At 42.7% G+C, this 20,300-nt stretch overlaps 1 protein-coding gene across 2 annotated transcripts in view; it reads left to right on the top strand.

The window, feature by feature from the left end:
- tim (timeless) overlaps positions 1-11,242 on the top strand; it is a 67,178-nt gene extending 55,936 nt beyond the window's left edge. For both annotated transcript variants that reach the window (XM_065451826.2, XM_065451825.2), the window contains exons 17-18: positions 59-227; positions 2,897-11,242. In XM_065451826.2, coding sequence (XP_065307898.2) covers positions 59-227; positions 2,897-3,237 — 510 coding nt within the window. In that variant the 3' untranslated portion in view covers positions 3,238-11,242. The remainder of the gene's footprint in view (positions 1-58; positions 228-2,896) is intronic.
- Positions 11,243-20,300: the final 9,058 nt, after the last annotated feature.

Genomic DNA, 20,300 nt, shown 5'->3' with positions numbered 1-20,300 from the left:
TCGTTTACGGCATGTTAACCTATTATACAAATTTTAATTCGTTTTTATTACTTTCCAGTTTCTAGAAAATTCTTCGAAGCCTAAGGAACAGCCGGAGTCTCAAAACATCGAGAGCGAGGAGCGGTCAGAGATCACAGACTTGGTACTAAAGCTCAAAGGCAGTGGATTCGAACAGCAGCTCCAGTGGATTCAGAAGAAGTTCTTAGAAGTATGCTACGTCAAGTTAAGTAAGTACTTCATCGTTGGAAGTTATCGCGAGCACTTTTCCGTGGGGCTCCAAACAGGCTTGAACATTTTGATTCTGCCACCTGCGCTTTCTCTCCGGTTCACCTAATCCTCCAGCTCGCCACCCTCCGGCATCACTACGTAGCCCTGACGCCTGTTACGAACTCGTTTTCACTGGCCAATGGGATGCATACGCATGAGCTGGCACTCTGAACTGTCATGGTTGGGAGCAATCTAGCGCACGGTTGGAAGAGGTGATCCATCACGTAAACAAAAGCAGAGCACGCCAAGTTTCGACGCATTTTGGGATCGTTGGTATACTTGTTGATACATACGAAGCTTATATATGCACCGAACGAAATTACCAGAGAACGGGTTTATAAAACCCTCGTATGCTGACCGACAAACTAGTGCAAGTAAGCGCATCTCTGTTATGCACAACAAAAGATTGTTTGCTATATAAAACCTGAGTAAATAATGCTGGTTCATAGATATTTCTAAAGCACACCAACCTGTTAATTTAAAGGTTCCTTTGATTTACTTTATTTCATTTTTATTTGGTTATTCAGTATGTGCCACTGAGTGTGTGCCCGTTCAGTGTCACTCCTCCAGAATGGGCACGTGCTAGGGGTGGGCGAATATTCGAAGTTCCAAATACGAACCGAATATTTCATGCTAACTACTTGTATTCGTATTCGAAAAGAAATTATTCGGTATTTTAGAATACTCTCGTAATTAACCAAATATAACCTATTGTTCGTCTTGCTACTGCTCTCTGTCTGCGAAACAAACTATTGCAAGTTACCAGAAGTGAAACAATGAGAAAAGCTTTTGAAGCAATGCATATACAAAATGGGTAATGTAAGCTTTGTATTTGGCTTCGCGGCAGAAGCCTACATGATAACCGTGGTTTTTGCTTGTAGTCTGTCATTTAGCGTTTTTGGAAGTACAGTCCTGTAGCAGCTTTATTTTTTACGCTACAACCAGTGTTGTAAAATGTCTGTTTACATGTGTTTACGACACACAAATGCCTAAGCAGATTTTCTGTTCTTTTATTTATTTTTATTTTATTTTTTTCTCGACTTTCGATCTTTTTTCGGGAACCATTATACAGCAGTCATTCATTCCCGGAAATCTTGTTTGAAAACAGACTATAAACATGTTGAAAGGCTATTCGTGCATTTCTTTAATGACAATTAGCGAACTTGTGTATAAAAAATGATCGTTTGTCCTCGATAGTTACCTGTTTCTCTCTCTCTCTTTTGCCCTAGTCAGTCAGATGTGGTGCCTAAATATACTGAACAAATATCCGTGCTGTGGAAACATGGCGTCTTCGCTTGACTATTTGTTATTCAATTAGATATTTAGCGCTTATTATTCATATTCGATTTACATACAAAAGGTAGACATTCGGCCCCCTCCGTTTTGTGCAAGGGGTACACAATCCTTAAATGCTGCTTGATACGTGCCATACTTTCTGTGCACACAGGTGTCATCACTATTCCTCCCTCGACAAGCATCATGCACCGCATTCGTCCTAGTGAGATTGTTGCGCATTCATCTCACGCTGTCCATTCGCCTGCTTGCGAGTTTGCACTGCAGCATAGCTTGTGGGCGATGTAGTGCATAAACAAAGAGATTGTTATGAGAATAAAGTCGTGACTTTAATGGGTGATAAACATACATTGCATGAGGCTATACACGTCGCAGAGAAGGAAAGAAAACAAATTTCTACGCATCACCGTTAGTTGCGAAGCATTTAAATTACCGCTTCATGTAGATTCCAACACGTGCTTGGATCTGCACTTATTTTTTTCATAGAGCGCTTTACTTTACTCGGACAGCTATAGAAGATAAAAAAGGTGTGACGTGAGGACGTGATTTTTGTGGTCTTGCGAAGGTAATAAATAACGTAAGCTTTTCTTCCCGCTATAACTCCGAGTAGAAAAGTACTCGGAAGCAATGACCTTCCATTTTAAAAGAGAGCCCCTGCATGCGCAACTAATAAATAGCCTTCTTACAGCGATCTTTCGAACATGCATAGGAATCGAATTGTTCTCGTTCTCATACCTACAGGAAATATAGCATTGCGTATGTAAGGCTTTACTTGAACAGACCACTGAAGCCGATGCACCTTGCGAAGTACGAGATCCGCGTACTTCCGAAGGCGCGCTCTTGCCACAAAGCCATAGCCTCCGCCTCCATTTTTTCTCCTCGCCTATGCTGCACCCCCTCCTTGCCGTGTGTACTATGTTGTGTCTAAGGTACTATATGCTACGTTGTTCTGATGCCTTTTTTTTTATTTAGGGACGGGAAACTGAATGCACGGCCTATAGAACCTATGAAAACGTTTTTCCTACGCTGAAGCAAGTTCCCCTACCCCAGTTGGGGATAGTTCAGCAAACCAATTACTAATTAGTTCCTATATGAAAATAAGTTTTAACTCAAACAAAATTTTATTGTATTCGTACAAATGAACTCTCCATGGCCAGAAACAAAGGTGAACAGGTTGTTCTAATCTTCCTTTATGTGAAACTTTTGTGCATTGCAGAGTTACATGTGGCTTCATCTCGCATTTAAAAAAAATACCCATGTGGGCTGCCTCTTGGCTCGGGCGGCGGCCGCTGCGTCATTGCCCTCATGTCACTTCATTTCTGTCAAAACGTCGCAGAAAACCGACCCTTGGATGATGCCGAGCCCGTGACACTGCACTACACGCTGCTGGGCCAGAGTGTACCCATCGTCGCCTTCAGCGAGGTGCAGTCGAGCGCGCTCAAGAACACTGACTTCCAACAGCTGCTGCACAAGCTTGGCCTCGACTGGCCGGGACCTGCAAACTGCCCCTGCATCCCTGCCTCGTGGGCCGCCGACAAGCTGTATACCACGGCGCGCAAGCTAGGACCACTCGCATGCCGGAAGCTGGCCAGGCTCTGCCAGGAAGGCGCGGACTCGAACAGCGCCTCGTTGGCGGCTCCTCCTCGCGCCCGAGCCGATGCTGCCGCCACCTCGTAGGCGTATCTTTCAACCGGTCTGCTGTTCCAAGCTGCAATATACCATTACGGGGCTATCGTCGCTCTCTGGTGCCAGATCTTGAGGATCGCGCACACCCTATACACCAGGACCCGGTTATGGCGTAACACCGGATATAGCGAACAAACCCAAGGCGCCCGTTTTGAGGGCGTTCTTACGCTTTCAACCGAAAAAAAAAATCGCGGTATATAGCAGCGTTGCCTTTGCCAGCGCGGTGCCTTTGCACTTAAGAAACGCACACCCACCCCCAAGCAGGCGCTAGGCTGCGATCGAAGCTTCTTCCGCAATACCGACGGTTCACGTCTTGTGACAACGGTTTTGTGAGCAACTTTAACCTTGGCTGCCATCTCAATGCTATATTGCTACCGGTGTGGACGCTTCCGATCCTCGTCAATGCACGCAGCTGATTGATACACGGTTGTATACAGGCTTGAATAATTGGCGACATGATAAATCGCTCAATATTGAAGCGATCCTGGTCTCGATTTAACTCGCAGTTGAGAAAAATATATTGATACAATACTAATTCCGATTGATTCACCATAACGGGGCCTGCTGTATGCCGGAGAAGCTGACCCGCAGGCACGAACGTGCGTCCATTGGTGTCTTACTACCGCTTTGCATTTACCATGGCAAAACGAAGACGTGCTAAAAAAAAAGAGGGAGAGAGAGAGAGGATAAAATCTTGAGATAGAAAGATGGCACGTACAGCATACAGTGAGTGCGCCTGTACGACGTACGGCTTGGGAACACGACTGTCACATCGGTGTTATTCATGCGTGTCAGGGGACTGCTGTGGCAAGGTCCAAGCCCCCCACAACAATTACACCAAGATCTCGCATTGGAAGAAGACGTAATGCAACAAACGTACTGAAGGAACCCTGCAACTGAAGTTATTGCTTCGTTCTCAATTCCTTTATCAGGCCATCCGGTGTGTCTCCATAAAGATCTACTACTCTGTCTTCCCGCTGAAGTGATCCTAGAAATTAAAAACTCGCCTCTTAAAGAGGTGGTAAGGGATGCTGCCAATACATTTCAGGCAGACAGTGCTGGTTTTCTGTCTTGCAGCACGGAGACACCTCCCAGAAGTACAAAGGCTGCCGGTCGTGCGCGGAGGACCGCATTACATACACTGATTCCAGAAAACCATAACATTTATCACCCATTTTGTACTCGAGAAGGCAAGTCTGAGTCACACCAAGTGTGCGGGCCGATCGATGGTACTGTGACCCTTGGCGATTTCGTCACCTTGGACAGGTCAATAAATGCTCTATAGCTTTTAACACCGCATAATATATACAAGGGGCTTAATGATTAAGTTTAACATCCCGAAACGGCACAGTGGGTTATGAGGAACGCTGTATAGTGGGGGGAGGGCTCCGAGTTAATTCTCAGCACCATACACTCCTTAACGCGCACCCGTAGCATGGTACACCACCATGTTCACATTCATCACACAATGGAATGAGGCTGGGAAGCGAACCCACGACCAATTGTGCTCAGAAGCATATCATGGCCAATGAACCACCGTGGCGGGTAGCCGAAGAACTTACAAAAAAATTAATTGTATGCAAGTTATTTAGGCCACATTAAAACACTTGCAGGTTTATATGCCCGATGTATGCATGCGCTTGTCAAATAGTTGGTTACACCCTGACGTAAATCTAAGCTTGTGTAGTGTGCTAATTGCATCCAAAACGCCGTTATATGGTTTTTCCCTTTTTCTAAATCATATATTTAATGGTCTGTGGCACGGTTGCGGTGCAGAAGTGCAGTGTCAAGGAAAGTAGTCAACGCGAAAATGGCACAATTTCCATGAGCAAGCCTCGGCTGCTCCTCTGGAGGAGAGGATGGCAGATGCTTCTTCCCCTTCTTCCTCCTTGGCCCGCGATTTGGATGCTCTTCCATCACAGTCTTTCTCATTAGCATGGAATACAGCGCTGAATTAAACGCCACCCGACAGTTCTCTACACTTCGGGACGCGCCTCTATCATCAGCTGTCATTCACCATGCTAGACACCCTAGCCATAGAATGTACTAGAAATTCCACCCATACCATGCGCTGCACAACTCTTTGCTGAAGCTAGTGACAGCAGTGCCAACACCCAGAGTGGTGGAAGCCAATATGAAGGGTCAAGGTTGGATCTAGTTGTCTGTAGTGTAGTCCGCAGTTAAAGAGAACACTCAAATGGACAGCTCTCACTTTGCTGGCGCCCTAGCTGCAAGTTGCCACGCAAGCAATGTTAGTGCACTGCACAGCTAGGCACGTCGAAAGGAGTCGGAGCCACCAACCACAAGTTATCTGCTGCAAAGCTAGGCGACCGAATTCTTGCGAGAGAAAAAATCTGGACACGCTCTGCACTCATGTGTTCCCCTCTAACAGTGGACGTCTCTGTTCATGTTGAAACGAAAAACCGCTACTGAGCAACAAGAGCACACGGAAAGGACGCACATGACGCATGGATAAGCGCTTGTCCACGTGTCGTGCGTGTCCTTCACCCGCGCGTTTGTTGCCCAGTAGCGCTTTTCAAGCCAACAAAATCAGACAACGCACATTCGCCACTCTGCAAAAGCTCTTCGAGGTCACACTCAGGCGAGCTATGAAGTACAACTGCATCTTCTCTAGTCGTTTGAAATGTCATATTAAATGGAAGCGTCGCAGCACGCTCTTTGGCCGGTGCTAGGTGCCTATACCTCCGCGCCCGTGCTAAGAGCGCCGAATAGGTCACGTGTAATGATTGACATATATACCAATGTCAGCCTTAGAATCAACAGCTCGAAGGCTCGATACTGTGACCGATCAGTGGCGCAAAAGTTTCTTTACCTGATGGTATGCGATGGAATGAGCTCTGGGCACATAAAAGGCAAGGACCATGAACTTCACACACTAAATAAGCAGCCGTGCAGTACGACTTTTCTCGGCAATAAAGAAAGGCATTTATCGTGCATGCATTAGCTTTCACACCAGTTCAATCATATTATCAAACTAAGGTCTTTAAGTTAAACCCTTTTTTCCTGGCAAAGCAATGCAAAAGCTCCAACTCGGCATGCTCAGTGATTATCAGAGTCCCCTTCAGTACAGCAAAACAAAAATAAGAAATGAAGATTAAACGTTTTGAAGTCCCGAGTGGTCTTCTTCCTTGTCATAAATGAAAATACCATATCGCTGCTACAACATAAATCTTCAGTAGCCACATGCCCTTATGTGTATACATGCTTTACACTATCTTGAAACAGAGTGGCATGGCACCTTCGAGTCACGTTAACCCCTTGTCCTTAAACCAAGTTGACTTTGCTAAGGCATGTACTAGGTGTGCAAGCATTACTGTCCTACATGAACGCTGTCTGTCCTTTAATGCAAAAAGAAATGGCTGATCGAACATACGCCCCAAGAGCCAGCGTGATGCTTGTAAATACCGCCTAATGTAGACAAGATCTACTCCTGACCTGTGCTCCATTTTGAATTTCAGCAACCTATAACCTTAGGCTGCAATACAAACTTAACGTGACAGTGTCCGCAGTACAGACCTACTGTGTAAACATGTGTTTTTATTTGCCATTTCTTTATGGCTATATACATATATAAATATGCATGATTGTGATCTTACATGTCATGTTGGAAATTTACAGGGTGTATAGAGCTACATAAATTTATATGAAAGAGAAAATATACAAAAGATGCAAACTAGGCCCGTTGGAAAACAATGCATGTGTACATATATGCAACCATCCAATACATGTATGTTCCCAAGCATGCATGCATGCGAAAATACCTGTCGCCCAGGCAGATATGCCCGTTTGTAAAAAGCATATTTGTATCCCGATCCTTTTAAATTTACGTGGCTCTGTATCACATGTGAGCACTGCGCAGGCCTCATCTCCTAGACTGTTGAGGCCTACACATTCTGATGCCTTTCGTGAAATCAGTACAGACAGAAGGGTCCAACTTTCTGTATGTGCAAAGACAAGTAAATATAGGCATACAGACGACATTAAACACCAGACGTAGAACAGCACAAAAGAAAAGTGTGGATACGATACCTGGTCCAGTTAACATGCATGCCTGTCCATGATGTATCCTCGTAATCATTACAACTCAGTAGTTCTCTGCCTCCTTAGATGGTTGTGTCATACATTGTTACGAGTGCTTAGATGGTAGCTTGGCGGATAGCCAAGCATTCGGTTTTTCTGTTTTTGTGTTCACACAGAATTGCATATGTTTTGTTCGGTTTCTGTGTTGAGATATACAGTGGGTGACTACTAATACAAATGTGACGTACGTCTCTTTCCTGGTGTGTCATGACAAATAAAAATGTACGTGATGTGCAATGTCTTTTGCGCAATGCTTTTTATTTATAATAATTCAACATAGAAATTCTGCAGCAATTCTAATTCCAAGTTTTGTTGCACAGAACATCATCATGTAAAACATTCTAAAAAGAATTCTTGAAGTGACAAAAAGAACAACAAAAAAAAAGGAATCTCAACCACATCCAATGCCCCCAATATAAATAGCTGTTGTGACTAAATATTGTGCACACGTGCACAATGAAGCTCGACGTTCTAAAATGCATCACAAAAAGAAGCCTTGGTCACCAAATGTGCCACCACTTTACAAAGATGCCTTGCCTAGTCATGTATGCATACCCTATAGAGAGCAAAGAGATTTATGGTGTGAACACTGCTGCTCGCAAGAGACTATTGCACTCAAAACTTGCGTTTCACAGAAAGACAAAACACAGAAAGTGAACGTACACAAATGCAGACATTGTACTTGTGAATATATTATTTTGCCAGAATAGCTGGAAACAATGTGACATTATGCAGTCATATTGTTTTTAAAGGCACACTGTTTGCAACTGCATGAACATGCAACTACTGTAGCTAACAAAACAAAAAAAGTCCTAAAAACGCGCATATCAAGACCATGCACGCAGTAGTTCACATTGGAGTCAAACACTTAAAAGATAATGATCAGGCAGTAGTGCCAAATGGGCAAACATGCCTGAAGATCATTGTAGCACACGTCTTACAACTTCATCAAAGAGGATGAAGGTATGCAAGAGTCAGCAAGAAAAGATGCCATTTGTCCTGTGTGTGCGTTTCATGTTTACTATTATGACGAACTGTGTCCCAAAGACTTCCCTGCAATTTTCAAGACCAGAAGTAAAAATCTATGCCACTCTCAAGCTGTGTACACGCAAAGTTAAGAAGAGGTTCTAATGTTAAGGCATGAGAACTAAAATTTGACCTAAGGGCTATCGTTATCACTGCAATTAAAAAAGGCATGATACTTCAGTACACACACTCTTAGTCATCATTCAGCAACAATCATTTGCATTCAGCCATCCTTCTGTTCAACAATCATCATTTGCATTCAGCCATCCTTCTGTACAGTAAATACTGTGTGACCCTATACCAACACTTCTCCTTTAACACAGAGTAAGATTAGCAAGAATTAAAATTTTGAGTTTAACATCCTGAAGCTATACAATGGGCTACAAGTAGGGTTCTGCATTTTCAGTTCATTTCAGGGCAAAGTCGGAGCATTTTTTTTTTCAATTTTTTCAGCAAAAATATCTTAGTTTATCAAGGCTTTCTTTGTACAGTGTGTTGGAATTTACGTTTTTCACCATGTTTACCATTATATCGAACTTTTGTTTGTGCCAATACATAAAAAACAACCTTGATTGAAAAAAAAAATAAGAACAGTATCCCACAGGATACTGTTCAATTTTCAATTTCAACATTTCAACAAACATTTCAACATTTCAAATTTCAACATTTTCAATTGCACAAGAATTTATCATAGTTGCAATTTTGTGTAATATATCATTCATATTTAGAACTATTGAAATCCGTTATTGTGGCATGATCTTTGTGATCTATAGAGATAAATAAAAACACCCAACATTTAGCAGTATAATAAACCTGTAAATCTAGCACAGTGCATAACGAACAGGCCAGTAATGCATCCTTCAGAAAATTAGAGCCTCAAAGATTTCTTCAACAGTATATGCCGAATCGCTTGCCTGCAAAGTAATGTCCTGCCACTGGGGCAAAATGGCAGAAAACAAATGCTCATGAATGTCAAATGCTGCTGGCAGTTTCGCCTTCAACGTTCGGGGCTCACGATCTGAGTGCGGTGCAAGAATGACTCACTAGAGCAGTGCAAAGCAGGAATGTTTCACCGAACTGCATGGCTCCACTTTTTTGCAACAGCAGTATAAACTCTTGGCTATTAATGACTTCGCAGTACTTCTACTTATCTACAATGTTCAGCAAGCAGTGGATGTCCGCACAAATGAGGTAGCAGACGACTTATTCTGCAGACTTAGTGGAGCTTGCAGGTGAATGGCAAGCGGACTGCACACATTATGCAAAAGACTATGCCCTCAGTTTTAAGAATAGCTTTCCTTGGCCTTTTTGGCCATTTTCGTAGTCAAGAGGCTGGCAGTTGGAGGTTGCTGGTCGGAAGTCGGAACAAAGGCAAAAACGCTAACGGAGCACAACCTCTCAGAGTGCATCCATTGCCAAACACCAACTGTCATAGCTCTTTGAGACACATGTGCTGTGCACCTGTACTGCCACTAGGGATGTGCTGGTCCACGGCTCTGTTCTCTACAGAATTACACAATGAAATAACAAGCACTACGTATACATCCTTAATGTAAAAACATATGTTATGAAGCACTATTCCTTTAACAAAGCAAATAGCATTCTCGAGGCATTTTGCTATTTGATTACGTTGACAATTATCCTTGATGGTTTCTACACAAATTCATTTAGTTCCTTGATTACTGAGGGCAATTAATTTTTATTGTTCTTTAGGAACGTGTTTGTTGGCCAGATTGTGGAAGGAGTTTGGTTTTTCACAACGAATGTTTCCAGCTTCTCACAATCCTCCCCGGAACTGCTGTCACAGCACCGTCACGTGATCCTGACTAAGGCCCATAAAATTGAGTTTTTCGAATACATCTGAATCATCAATTTCTTTATCGGCAAGTGTTTTTTGAACTTTACTCGATCAATCCAAAAATGCAGAACCCTAGCTATGGTTGAAGCAGCAGATGGCCCGGACTAATTTTTACCACCTCAGGGTTCGCAAACACAAAGCATGATACACAAGCCTTTTTGGATTCTGTCCTAGCTGGAGTCTGGCCACCATGGTGGCCAATTATAGAACCTGCGGCCTCATGCTTAGCAGTGCAATGCTGCAGCCACTGAGCTATCGTGGTGTGAAATTCTCAGCTGCACGACATGCCACAGCAGGTCAGGATTAAATCTAAGCACATGAAATTCCATGATGTGAAGCTAAATCTCAGCATGCACTTTTTCTTCCAATTTGGTTCCAAGAACACAAACTTTAAAAAAGGACTGAAGCAGTCCGAGACATCTGCGGCATTAAATTCAGCTTCTGTTTCTCAGAAGCAGAAAGCCTGTCACATAGTGCTCCTGCCTCATGTCAGCATCAGGCCCATAGCAGAAAAGACCTCACATACCTCCTTTCCCACTCTTCATTCAAGACGTCTGTCAGGGAAAATGAAGCTAGGATTGCTGTGTACATTTCGCACATACACTGCCAACACACTAGCACATTCATGAACATGGAATCACAAAACATGATTCAACACAAATATTTCTTATGTCTTATAACTGAAGAACTAAAAACAATAAGATCCTAACAAAAAAGGTCTTTTGTTTATAACAAGCCTTTTTCACACCCAGGCAAACATAAATAATGCATGCAGACCATGAACACACAGGCGATTCACAGCTCGACGCCCAGAGGCAATGTAACACAGGAGCAGCTCCTTGTAGCCTACGTGGATGGTTACAGCAGCAATACAGCCAGAAGCATAAATACAATGGACATTGGCTGAAGCCCTGCACCTTGCCAATGTATTAACAAACTAACTTTGGGAAACAAGAAAAAAAACTTGAAGTGCTCTATCATGTTTCTGCATGTGTAAAAAAAAAAAAATCAGCTTATCCACACATCGTAGCAAGGCCAGTTGTCAAAATACTCCGCCAGCCTTCGGGATGCACTTTTTGCCAGCCTTCACTCGTCATTCAGCCTACAAAAAAAAATGGCACATGCCCCTGCCATTTTCACTTCCTGTCTAGAAATGAAAGATGGCGCAGTGTCCACTTTTATACCACGACATAGACAATGATAGAGGCAGTGGTAAAAGCTCACTTCACCGGCACTCAGCAGGAAGACAAAAAATGAGCATGCATTTTAGCAGGCCTCCACTTTCGCACGCACCTTCTTTTCCAGAAAAGAAGGGCTGGCACTGCGGGCTTCCCATCCACAACACGTCCTGCTCTGCCAGCAGGCACAGATTGCCAGTGCAAGGAAAATCGTTAACAGCACACAATTTCAAAAAACCTCAAGGCCATCTGTCACAAAAAAAACTTCTAAGCTCTGATAAGTGCAGCCAAGTCTCTCGCTTCATCATTGTGCAGTTCTGGTTCGTCTTCGTCCTCCTCATCTTCAGAGAAGTCATGACAGAAGGCGGTCGCACCCTTTCCGAGGCGCACCGTCTTCATGGGGGGCGAGCCCATGCTCTCATTCAGGTAAGCCGGAGATGGGCTTCGGGGCGGGCTGCTTCCAGGAGACAAGGCATTCTTCAGCCTGTCTTTTCCTTCGTTCCAGAGGTGGTTCTGAGGATGGACACAAGGGAGAAAAAAAAAAGAGAAGCACAGGGAAGGACATGCAGTAAGTGGTTAGTCCCAGGCTTGGGCAGTAGAAACAAAAGGCAGCAGGGTGTAGAGAGGCTCAGAGCCAAAAGAACAAACCAGACAAGAAACAAAAAGAAAAGATGAGAAATGTTTTCTCATCTATTGTCTGACTGAGTGCTTAGGTAGCACAGAGCAGAAAAAATATGAGCAGTTAAGCAGGGATTTGAGTTCGACAATCAGAGTAGCATGCGCCGTAAGGACCAATTGACTGACTGACTTTACATATCAAAGAGGCACTTTGCTCTCAATAGCACTACATTGGAGGGCACAAGCATAATTTCAATAATTTGGGGTTTTGTAATGCGCACTGAAATTTTAGTACACAAGCATCTTTTATGCTCTGCCCATAGACATCACAGCCCCACAGCGCCTATGAATCGAGCTTGCAACCTCAGGCTCAACAGCAAGATGCTGAAACTGCAATATGTAAGAGCATGAAGTAGAGGATAGGGAACAAACTCAGACCACAAGGTTTAGAACTGCCCTACTAAGAACTCAGCATTCATACCAAATAATTCTATACCAAAAGAGTTGAGACACCAATGCATTTTTTTACAATGCAAAGGCCACCAATGCTAAGTCTAATGAAAGAATGAAGAAAATCACGCCTAGCAACCACATGAAAGTCTCATTATACATTAATATCACACAGGCTGAACAGGTAAGTGATGACAGCATTGTATTGTATCAAGTGTAATGCAGACATGTGAAAGAACAAGCGAATGCCCTATGCATTGAGGAAGTGTTACTGCAAAAAGCCAAAAGCCTTTTCACAGTCCTTTCAATGAAGAGGTGGATATTTAGTCCAAGCGTGACAAGCTACTGAGAACATTTACCAAATTAGCTTGCCTACTAGAATAGGATTCAACTGTAACAGTTACCATTTGCTTATACATTTTGCATTCACAACACCACATCCAGTGCCACAAACATATGGCTGCTTTCAATGGCTATTCTTGCACTTACAGCTGATCCACTTACGCCACTCATGTACAGCCACCAGCGATATGAATGTGATCGGCTCAGTATGAAGCTTTCATACTAATAACTTCTTTCAGAAAAGAAATCAGCTTGCCATCACATGAAAGTGACAGTGCAGGATAGACTGTATGAAGTGATAGCTAAACCAGTTCATTTGCTTTACCTCATTACGAAAATAAGCCGTTTTGGGATGCCTTATGCCACTTAGGACCAAATTGATCACCTACATAAAGCCAACAAATGTCCTCTATTAACTCTTCTAAGAAACGAAGACCAAGGACCAAGGACCAAGAAAAGGACCAAGGACTGAACCTTCTGCTAATTGTCCAAGCATCTCTTTTGCTCACTCAGTTCAAATGCATCTTCTAAAGCATCATATCAGATAGGGTCAGTAGGGAAATGCATTGTCTGTCACACTGTTAAGACTGGTGATGCCGTGTATTATAAACATTCAGAACCATAAATAGACTTCATGCAAGTTCACATTTCTCTCTCTCTCTCTCAAGTAGTGAAAGCTTTTGCAGATCTAAGCATGATAATTATATCAGTATACTAATTAGAAATGCTGAGAAAACAAAGTCATTGTATAACAAAATAACACTGTGTGTAAGGCTTACAGAAAGTCATTTCGTTGCTTCCATAAATTAGTAAGCTACAACAGATATAAGCATAGTTGAATTAGTTATACACACCACAAATTATATCGTGGTAGAGCACTCAAGACATTAAAAATGTGCAGGAAAAGATAACAAGGCAGCAAGTAGATAGGACAGGCCTAATTATGGACCAACTAAACCAGCGATGTGCATTGTGAGAACTCAAATGGCGTAGCAAAGGAAATTCATTGAGGAATTATTTCACAATTCATACATAAGAGACATAAGGCATGTGAATAATATGACAATATGCCACATCCAAATAGTGTTTCAAAATGTATCTGTCAAAAAAAATAAAAAGATGAGAACTAACATGTTTGATAGTTATCAATAAAAAATGCTTGTGCTCTTGTAGACGCGTTACGGGGCATTGAAGTGCTAAACATGTTTGCTTGGTAACAACAAAAGCAATAATTTCACGTGGAATTCCACACTACCCATATTAATAAAGTTATACACATGCTAGCAGAAAATGAACATAGAACACCAAAATGTTCCCATCTTTACTGATTTTTCCAGTCTACAAAGATAATAAATCAGTATCTTGTTACTATGCATTTGATTTCAATGCATTCATAAACAATACATTTAGTTCCTAATAGAGCATTAAGGTGTGCAAAAGCTATCCAGTGAAATGATTAACACTGATGGCTGCCACCAGTTACCCTATTTCCCTTTTGCTCAATATATATAACTTTGCTTGATTTCAATCCTTAAACAAACTGCAACTGGAAATTCTGCATCTGTATACTATAAATATGTACCATTCTTGGTTTTCAAGTTTTACTGTTTTTTAAATTCAGGGAGCAAAAACCAAGTGTTAAAGAGAAGAGCCGGGACAAAATTGGCATTTATTTTTGAGCAGCTTGAAGTTCAAGATCTTGCTGGCAATATTCATAATCATTTACACAGGAAATGGTTGCCTTTTAGACACAAAAAATTCTTATTCAAGTAAGCAAAATCACTCACAGGAACATGTCAAGTAAGCAAAATCACTCACAGGAACATGTAAGGACAAAGAGAGGTGCTTGGAAATCATGCAATGAACTTATCTATACAAATCATTGTTGGCAGTTATGTAAACAAAAGTAACAAATACAGACATGTTTGGTGATCCATTCATTACTTGGTTCTCTGTGCTTTTGTACAAATGAAAAAAGCACAATGTAGTAGTGTACGCAGGCACGCTTCGCAAGAGGTCTTATGCTCTTCCTTATCTTGCAAGCCCTTGTTGATGTACATTATCATATGCATTTTTAGTATTTCTGTGTCCGTCTTGGACTTGCTGGGCAGTTCATCCTCATATGTTGTCGTCCTGCTTCAGTGGTCCCCCCGCTGTACACTCTTGCAACATAACTAATAACACACCAACAGGCTGAATCAGCCACCCTGTTCTGCGAATGTAACATAATTGCACAAACGTCCTGAATGTCACTTATCATTCGCAATGCAGAGCAATGGCAGTGCTGCATTCGTTTCCTAGTGCATAACTGCCATTTACATGCATACAAAAGGTGCACAAAATGCAATGTGATGCGCCCCTGTCGTATTCATGTACATGCAGCTAATAAAAAAGCAACACGCAAAAAGCTTCCATTCAACCATTCACTCAAGGCCTGTAAACACTCACTTAGATATATGCACATTTTAACTTGAGTGTTAAGTAAAATACTGCATATAATATATTCATAAATTCATATTCATAAATGCATTTATTATTAATATGATCCTGAGAAGCTGCTTAGTCGATATGTTGGACCTGACAAAGTGAACTACAAGGTTATTTCGGATGATGCCATGTCACCTCGGCATCAACAGCACCACTCAGAGGTAGTCTATGCTGTTCGCTTCAAACCATATGTCATGCATTAATGAAACGCTATCTCAACCTCACACAACTTCTCCAGTTTTACTTTGCTTACGCTCAATGTGTATGGCTCTGCTTATGCGTGCACTGCTGTGTTGTTCTGCGCTTTTTTATTTCTAGTTTATTAAGCATCAGGTCGATGCTTTTCTTTTGGCAGGGGGATGTTGCAACTAGCTGACACAAGCAAGCACCAAGAAAGAAGTTGCAACAGGGACACACACTTTAGAAGATGCGGACTCTCAGAAAGAAGTTTAAACTGAGAATGCAGGCTTTAGAGAATCCATGCCATCTTGACCAGCTCTACGTCTTGCCGACACTGTGCACATGTACAAGTGCAATTTTGTGACATGTTTTAATTGCTCATACAAGGTGGCAGAGTTAATTAGTTTTGTAACACTCACATTTATTACTATTCTTTACGAAAGGGCAACCTTCGGTGAGAAATCAGGTTTAATTCGATTTTCATAAAACTTGCTTGAGGTGCAAAAATCAGGCTTTACCCAAAAAGAAAGGACACTAAATACCCTAAGCTCTAGACATCCGAAAACAAGTCGTGCATCTTCCCTTTTCTATGAAATACTAGTTTCATAAAAGATAACCAACCCTGGGGAGGCAACACCTATGCACATAGAAGGAAGCCGATTTAGCGATTCCAGGCAAACCTCTGTATCATACTGTATCATCAATTTAGCCTTCACCATATTAACCATGAACATGTCGTGAAATGGTTTTTCTTGTTTTCTCAAGGCGGCACTTCTGATGGTGAGACAGTTTTGGAGAGTCTGGTACTACTCATCTTCTCAAGATAATTCTTTTTTTTTTCTTTTTCATGAAAATGGCCACCATTGGGTTTGGCAACCTAAGAACCGAAAACTTCAAGATGACGAACAAGGGTACGTCTCAAGGGTCGCTAATCTCGCCTTTGCTCATCAACATCACAATGATGCAATTGCCTAAAGAACTGAACAAGATAGAAGGGCTCAGTCACACCTTTTATGCAGAGGATATAACAATATGGACCAAAGCACCATCTAAGGGCCAACAACAGAACACACTACAGGAGGCAGTAAATTGGATCGAACTTTACTGAAACAAATGTGGATTACAATGTGCACCCAAAAAATCAGAAGTGCTACTGCTCAAAGCAAGAACTCGAGGCAGACCACCAGCCTATGAGCTACCCTACCCGAGCATAACACTTCACAGAATCCAAATACCACGAGTGGAGCCGTTGCAAATACTTGGCCTTGTCAAACATTAAGAGGGGCCAGGAGCCGCGACTCTCCCCAAACTTCAAAGATTGCTCACCCAAGTGTTACACCTCATTAAGGAAGCTGCAAACCTAAGACACGGCCTCAAAGAACAAGACACGCTGCATATCTATTTTACAGGCGCTCATCACGAGCCGTATCCCGTATGGCACACCCTATCTGGCCCTGAAGAATGCAGAAATTGAAAAAATAAAGATCATGATTAGAAAACCTACCAAGACTGCATTGGGAATTCCCGAAAAAGCATCTACAGCACAATTACTCAAACTCGGCCTGCACAATACGTGGAAGGAACTTGCACAAAACAAGCCAGATTGAAGGACTCAAATTGACTTCCATCGGAAGAAGCGTGCTCCTTCGGCTCGGTTACGATGTGGAGGCAACTGCGAAATCAGACAAAAAATCTAGACTTTTAGTGCACATACAAAATTCAATCTCAAGTAGCATCTGTACCCCGCCATATGCATCCAAACTTTCATGAGGAAAGAAGATGGACAACACCAAGAGCACTCCACAAGAAATTCTCTGCAGACCCTAACACAAGATTCACGGATGCAGCTAAGCATCCAAGGATACCTGCTTTCACAGTAACCACAATTAATACCAAAGGCGAAGAAAAGGCCACTGCAACAATAATCGCAAGAGATTCGGACATGGCCAAAAAGGTGGCAATATTTGCACTGGCCATCTCCACATGCACCGAAAATGCTGTAATACTGAGCAACTTGCAATCAGCGTGTCGTAATTTTAAAAAGGTACGATATCCACCAAAGCTCTGAAAATCTTGCAAGAAATATCAAAACATATGCATGTTTTCGAGACCAATGTCATCTGGACCCCTGGCCACGAGCCATTGGCCGGAAGCAAAGCGGCACACACCACAGCGTAAGATTACAAACCGGGCTTTCTTGTCAGACTGGTTCCCAAAGGCAACGAGGTCCGCAGCTATTCCCAAAAAATATTCGGATATCCTGCAGCATTACAAATTTGAAAGAAGGGTATGCCCTTTACTGCACCATAGTCTAACCAGCGAAGGTTAGACAAACAAACTCCTCTGTAAATGGCATTACGATAAACAGAATGCACCTGACCCGATTCTCAAACCTTTGCCTGTGCTGCGGGGCGCCAGAAATCCCTTTGTCACATGGTGATGGGGTGTCCTAATCTTGCTGAACCCAACAATCAAAAAGCTCAATTAAGAACCGAAAACAAAACCACAGAAGAAGACTGTCAAGAATTGCAAGAGGCCACGCTCGCGACCACGAACTTGGAGGGTCAGCGAAAGCAGGTGAACCAGGCCAAGGAAGCAGCTATGACCAATGGCTACCTGAACTGAGGAGGCCACCCGCCTTGGGTGAAGAAAGAACTCTTTCTCAGTGATTCGCATTATTAACGTTTGTTCTCTCTGCCTTTTTTATGAAAGAAAGCCAGACAAATAGAGGGTGAAGAAGGCTTAAAATATCAAATATGGAAATTTTTTAAAAGTCATAATTTATCCTAGGTATCACTATCGGTTATTGATATAAAATGTTTGACATGATACAACGTTGGTCCAAATTAGTCTACCACATTCGTTTTTGCGACACTTCAAACTCTGATCATCAAAGATCATTTTGATATGCAACTTCCTTCATAACTATCATTTCATAGACAGCTCACCTTGAACTAACCCCCACAAAAACAAATTTCTTAATATTTTAATTACTCAACTGCTTGTTGCAAAGCAAAATAATTCGCATATTTGACATGAGCATGTAATAATACATAGATGATGCAAGTTTTATCAAAATGTCCCTATATATAAAAATATGCTTTTAATTAAGCGATATGTCCCCCACTGACGACTTGTTTTGGATGAGCTCAGCTTGTCAACTCAATACTCCCATTTTAAAGGTGATTTGGATTAACTTAGCATGCGTACATACTTTTTCTTCTAGCACACAGACAGCTCCTGAAGAGCATTAACTGCTTATAGCATAAGTCGCCGGAGCAGCAAATATCCCCACTATAAGTGGTTTCGCATTATAACCAAAACAAATTTTTCAAAGGCTGCACGCATGCAATATATGAAGACCAAGCAGCCATGCATATTGACACGTGTATTGCACGTGTCAACGTGGCACATATTGACACGTGTAGCGTGCCGAAGAAGCCCGACAACTCGCCCGCCTACAGATCAAAAACCAGCAGCGTACCGACAGCCGACACTACAACCTCCGATGACGCTTCGTCGAGTACCAGCCCGGCGACCGTGTTTGGGTATGGACCCCGATACGCCGACGAGGACAGAGTGAGAAACTACTGCGACGCTATTTCGAACCCTACAAGGTCATCCGATGTATTGGCGCACCGGCTATGAGGTCGTGCCAGACGGCATTTCGCATTCACAGCAGTGCTGCGCACGACCTGAAGTGGTCCACATGGTGCGTCTTAAACCGTTTTACGGATGCTAACGAACTTCCCTTAATTTGTTGTTTTCTTTGCTATGAGTGCTTATTTATTACTTTCGTTTGTTTGCAGCATCGGGTTGATGCTTTTTAAGAGGGGGGTAATGACACATGTACTTATCTTTATCGGGCGACCACGTTTGGCCACCTAACAAATGTTATCGTGCAGCGCAGGACGCGCCTGCATGTAAAAGGAGTTTCTGGAATGTTATCGATGGTTCCCTCCACTGTCTTTCACCGCAACTTGTGTAATCTGATTGCATGTATGCGCGACGCAAATAGTGTAGAACTTTGTGGAAGACACGCGGGTCCTATCGATTAATCTGGAACATTCGACGGCTGATCTATAAAAGCCGACGCGCTTGACCCGCTGATCAGATTTTCGACGATCACCGAGCGTGTTCGCCGCTATCGTTGTGCTATAAGTGTAGCCTGTTTTGTGGGCACAGGTTCGCCCAATAAAAGTTAGTTTTGTCTTTCACAGTATTGCTACTGTGTTATTCAACGTCACCACCACGTGACAATATGTGGCTGCTTGTGGCTCCATGTTTGCATTCATTTAAGTTTACGAACGTCGAAGGGTTAGTGTTTAAGGATATGTGGCACATACAAAGTAACACAAGGAAAAAAAAAATATTACATAGAGGAAAGTAGTTTACAGATCTGCTTAATTATTCGATATTCCTCTGGCACAGCCCCCAACTCCACACAACTAATGTAAAACAGCGGCTGAAATTTTGGACACCGTACAGTGTCTCATTCGATTTCTTGGGAGCGATCTGCAAGCGCACGAAGTCAAAAACATGGTGACTGCGAAACACGCTGCTCCCATTTGAGTGTTGCGGGTGCCCTTGATCGAGGTGCTTCCTCTGCTTTCCAGGTGCTGTACAGTCAATGTGACTGGTTTCGTTGACTCGGCACCAAACTGCAACTTTGGTCACCGATTCCAGACCAGGCACACTGATCAGGTTTAGTCGACAGGGGTGTTGGATAGCATGCTATCGCGAACAGCTCGCCCTTGATAGTTTGTACCCATACATGATTAGATTTAGATTGGGTATGTGATTACGCGCATGTG

Source organism: Dermacentor albipictus, chromosome 1 (assembly GCF_038994185.2).
Source record: "Dermacentor albipictus isolate Rhodes 1998 colony chromosome 1, USDA_Dalb.pri_finalv2, whole genome shotgun sequence".
Lineage (NCBI taxonomy): Eukaryota > Metazoa > Arthropoda > Arachnida > Ixodida > Ixodidae > Dermacentor > Dermacentor albipictus.
The sequence above is the reverse complement of the archived record's forward strand: the minus strand, read 5'-3'. Positions and strand labels throughout refer to the sequence as shown.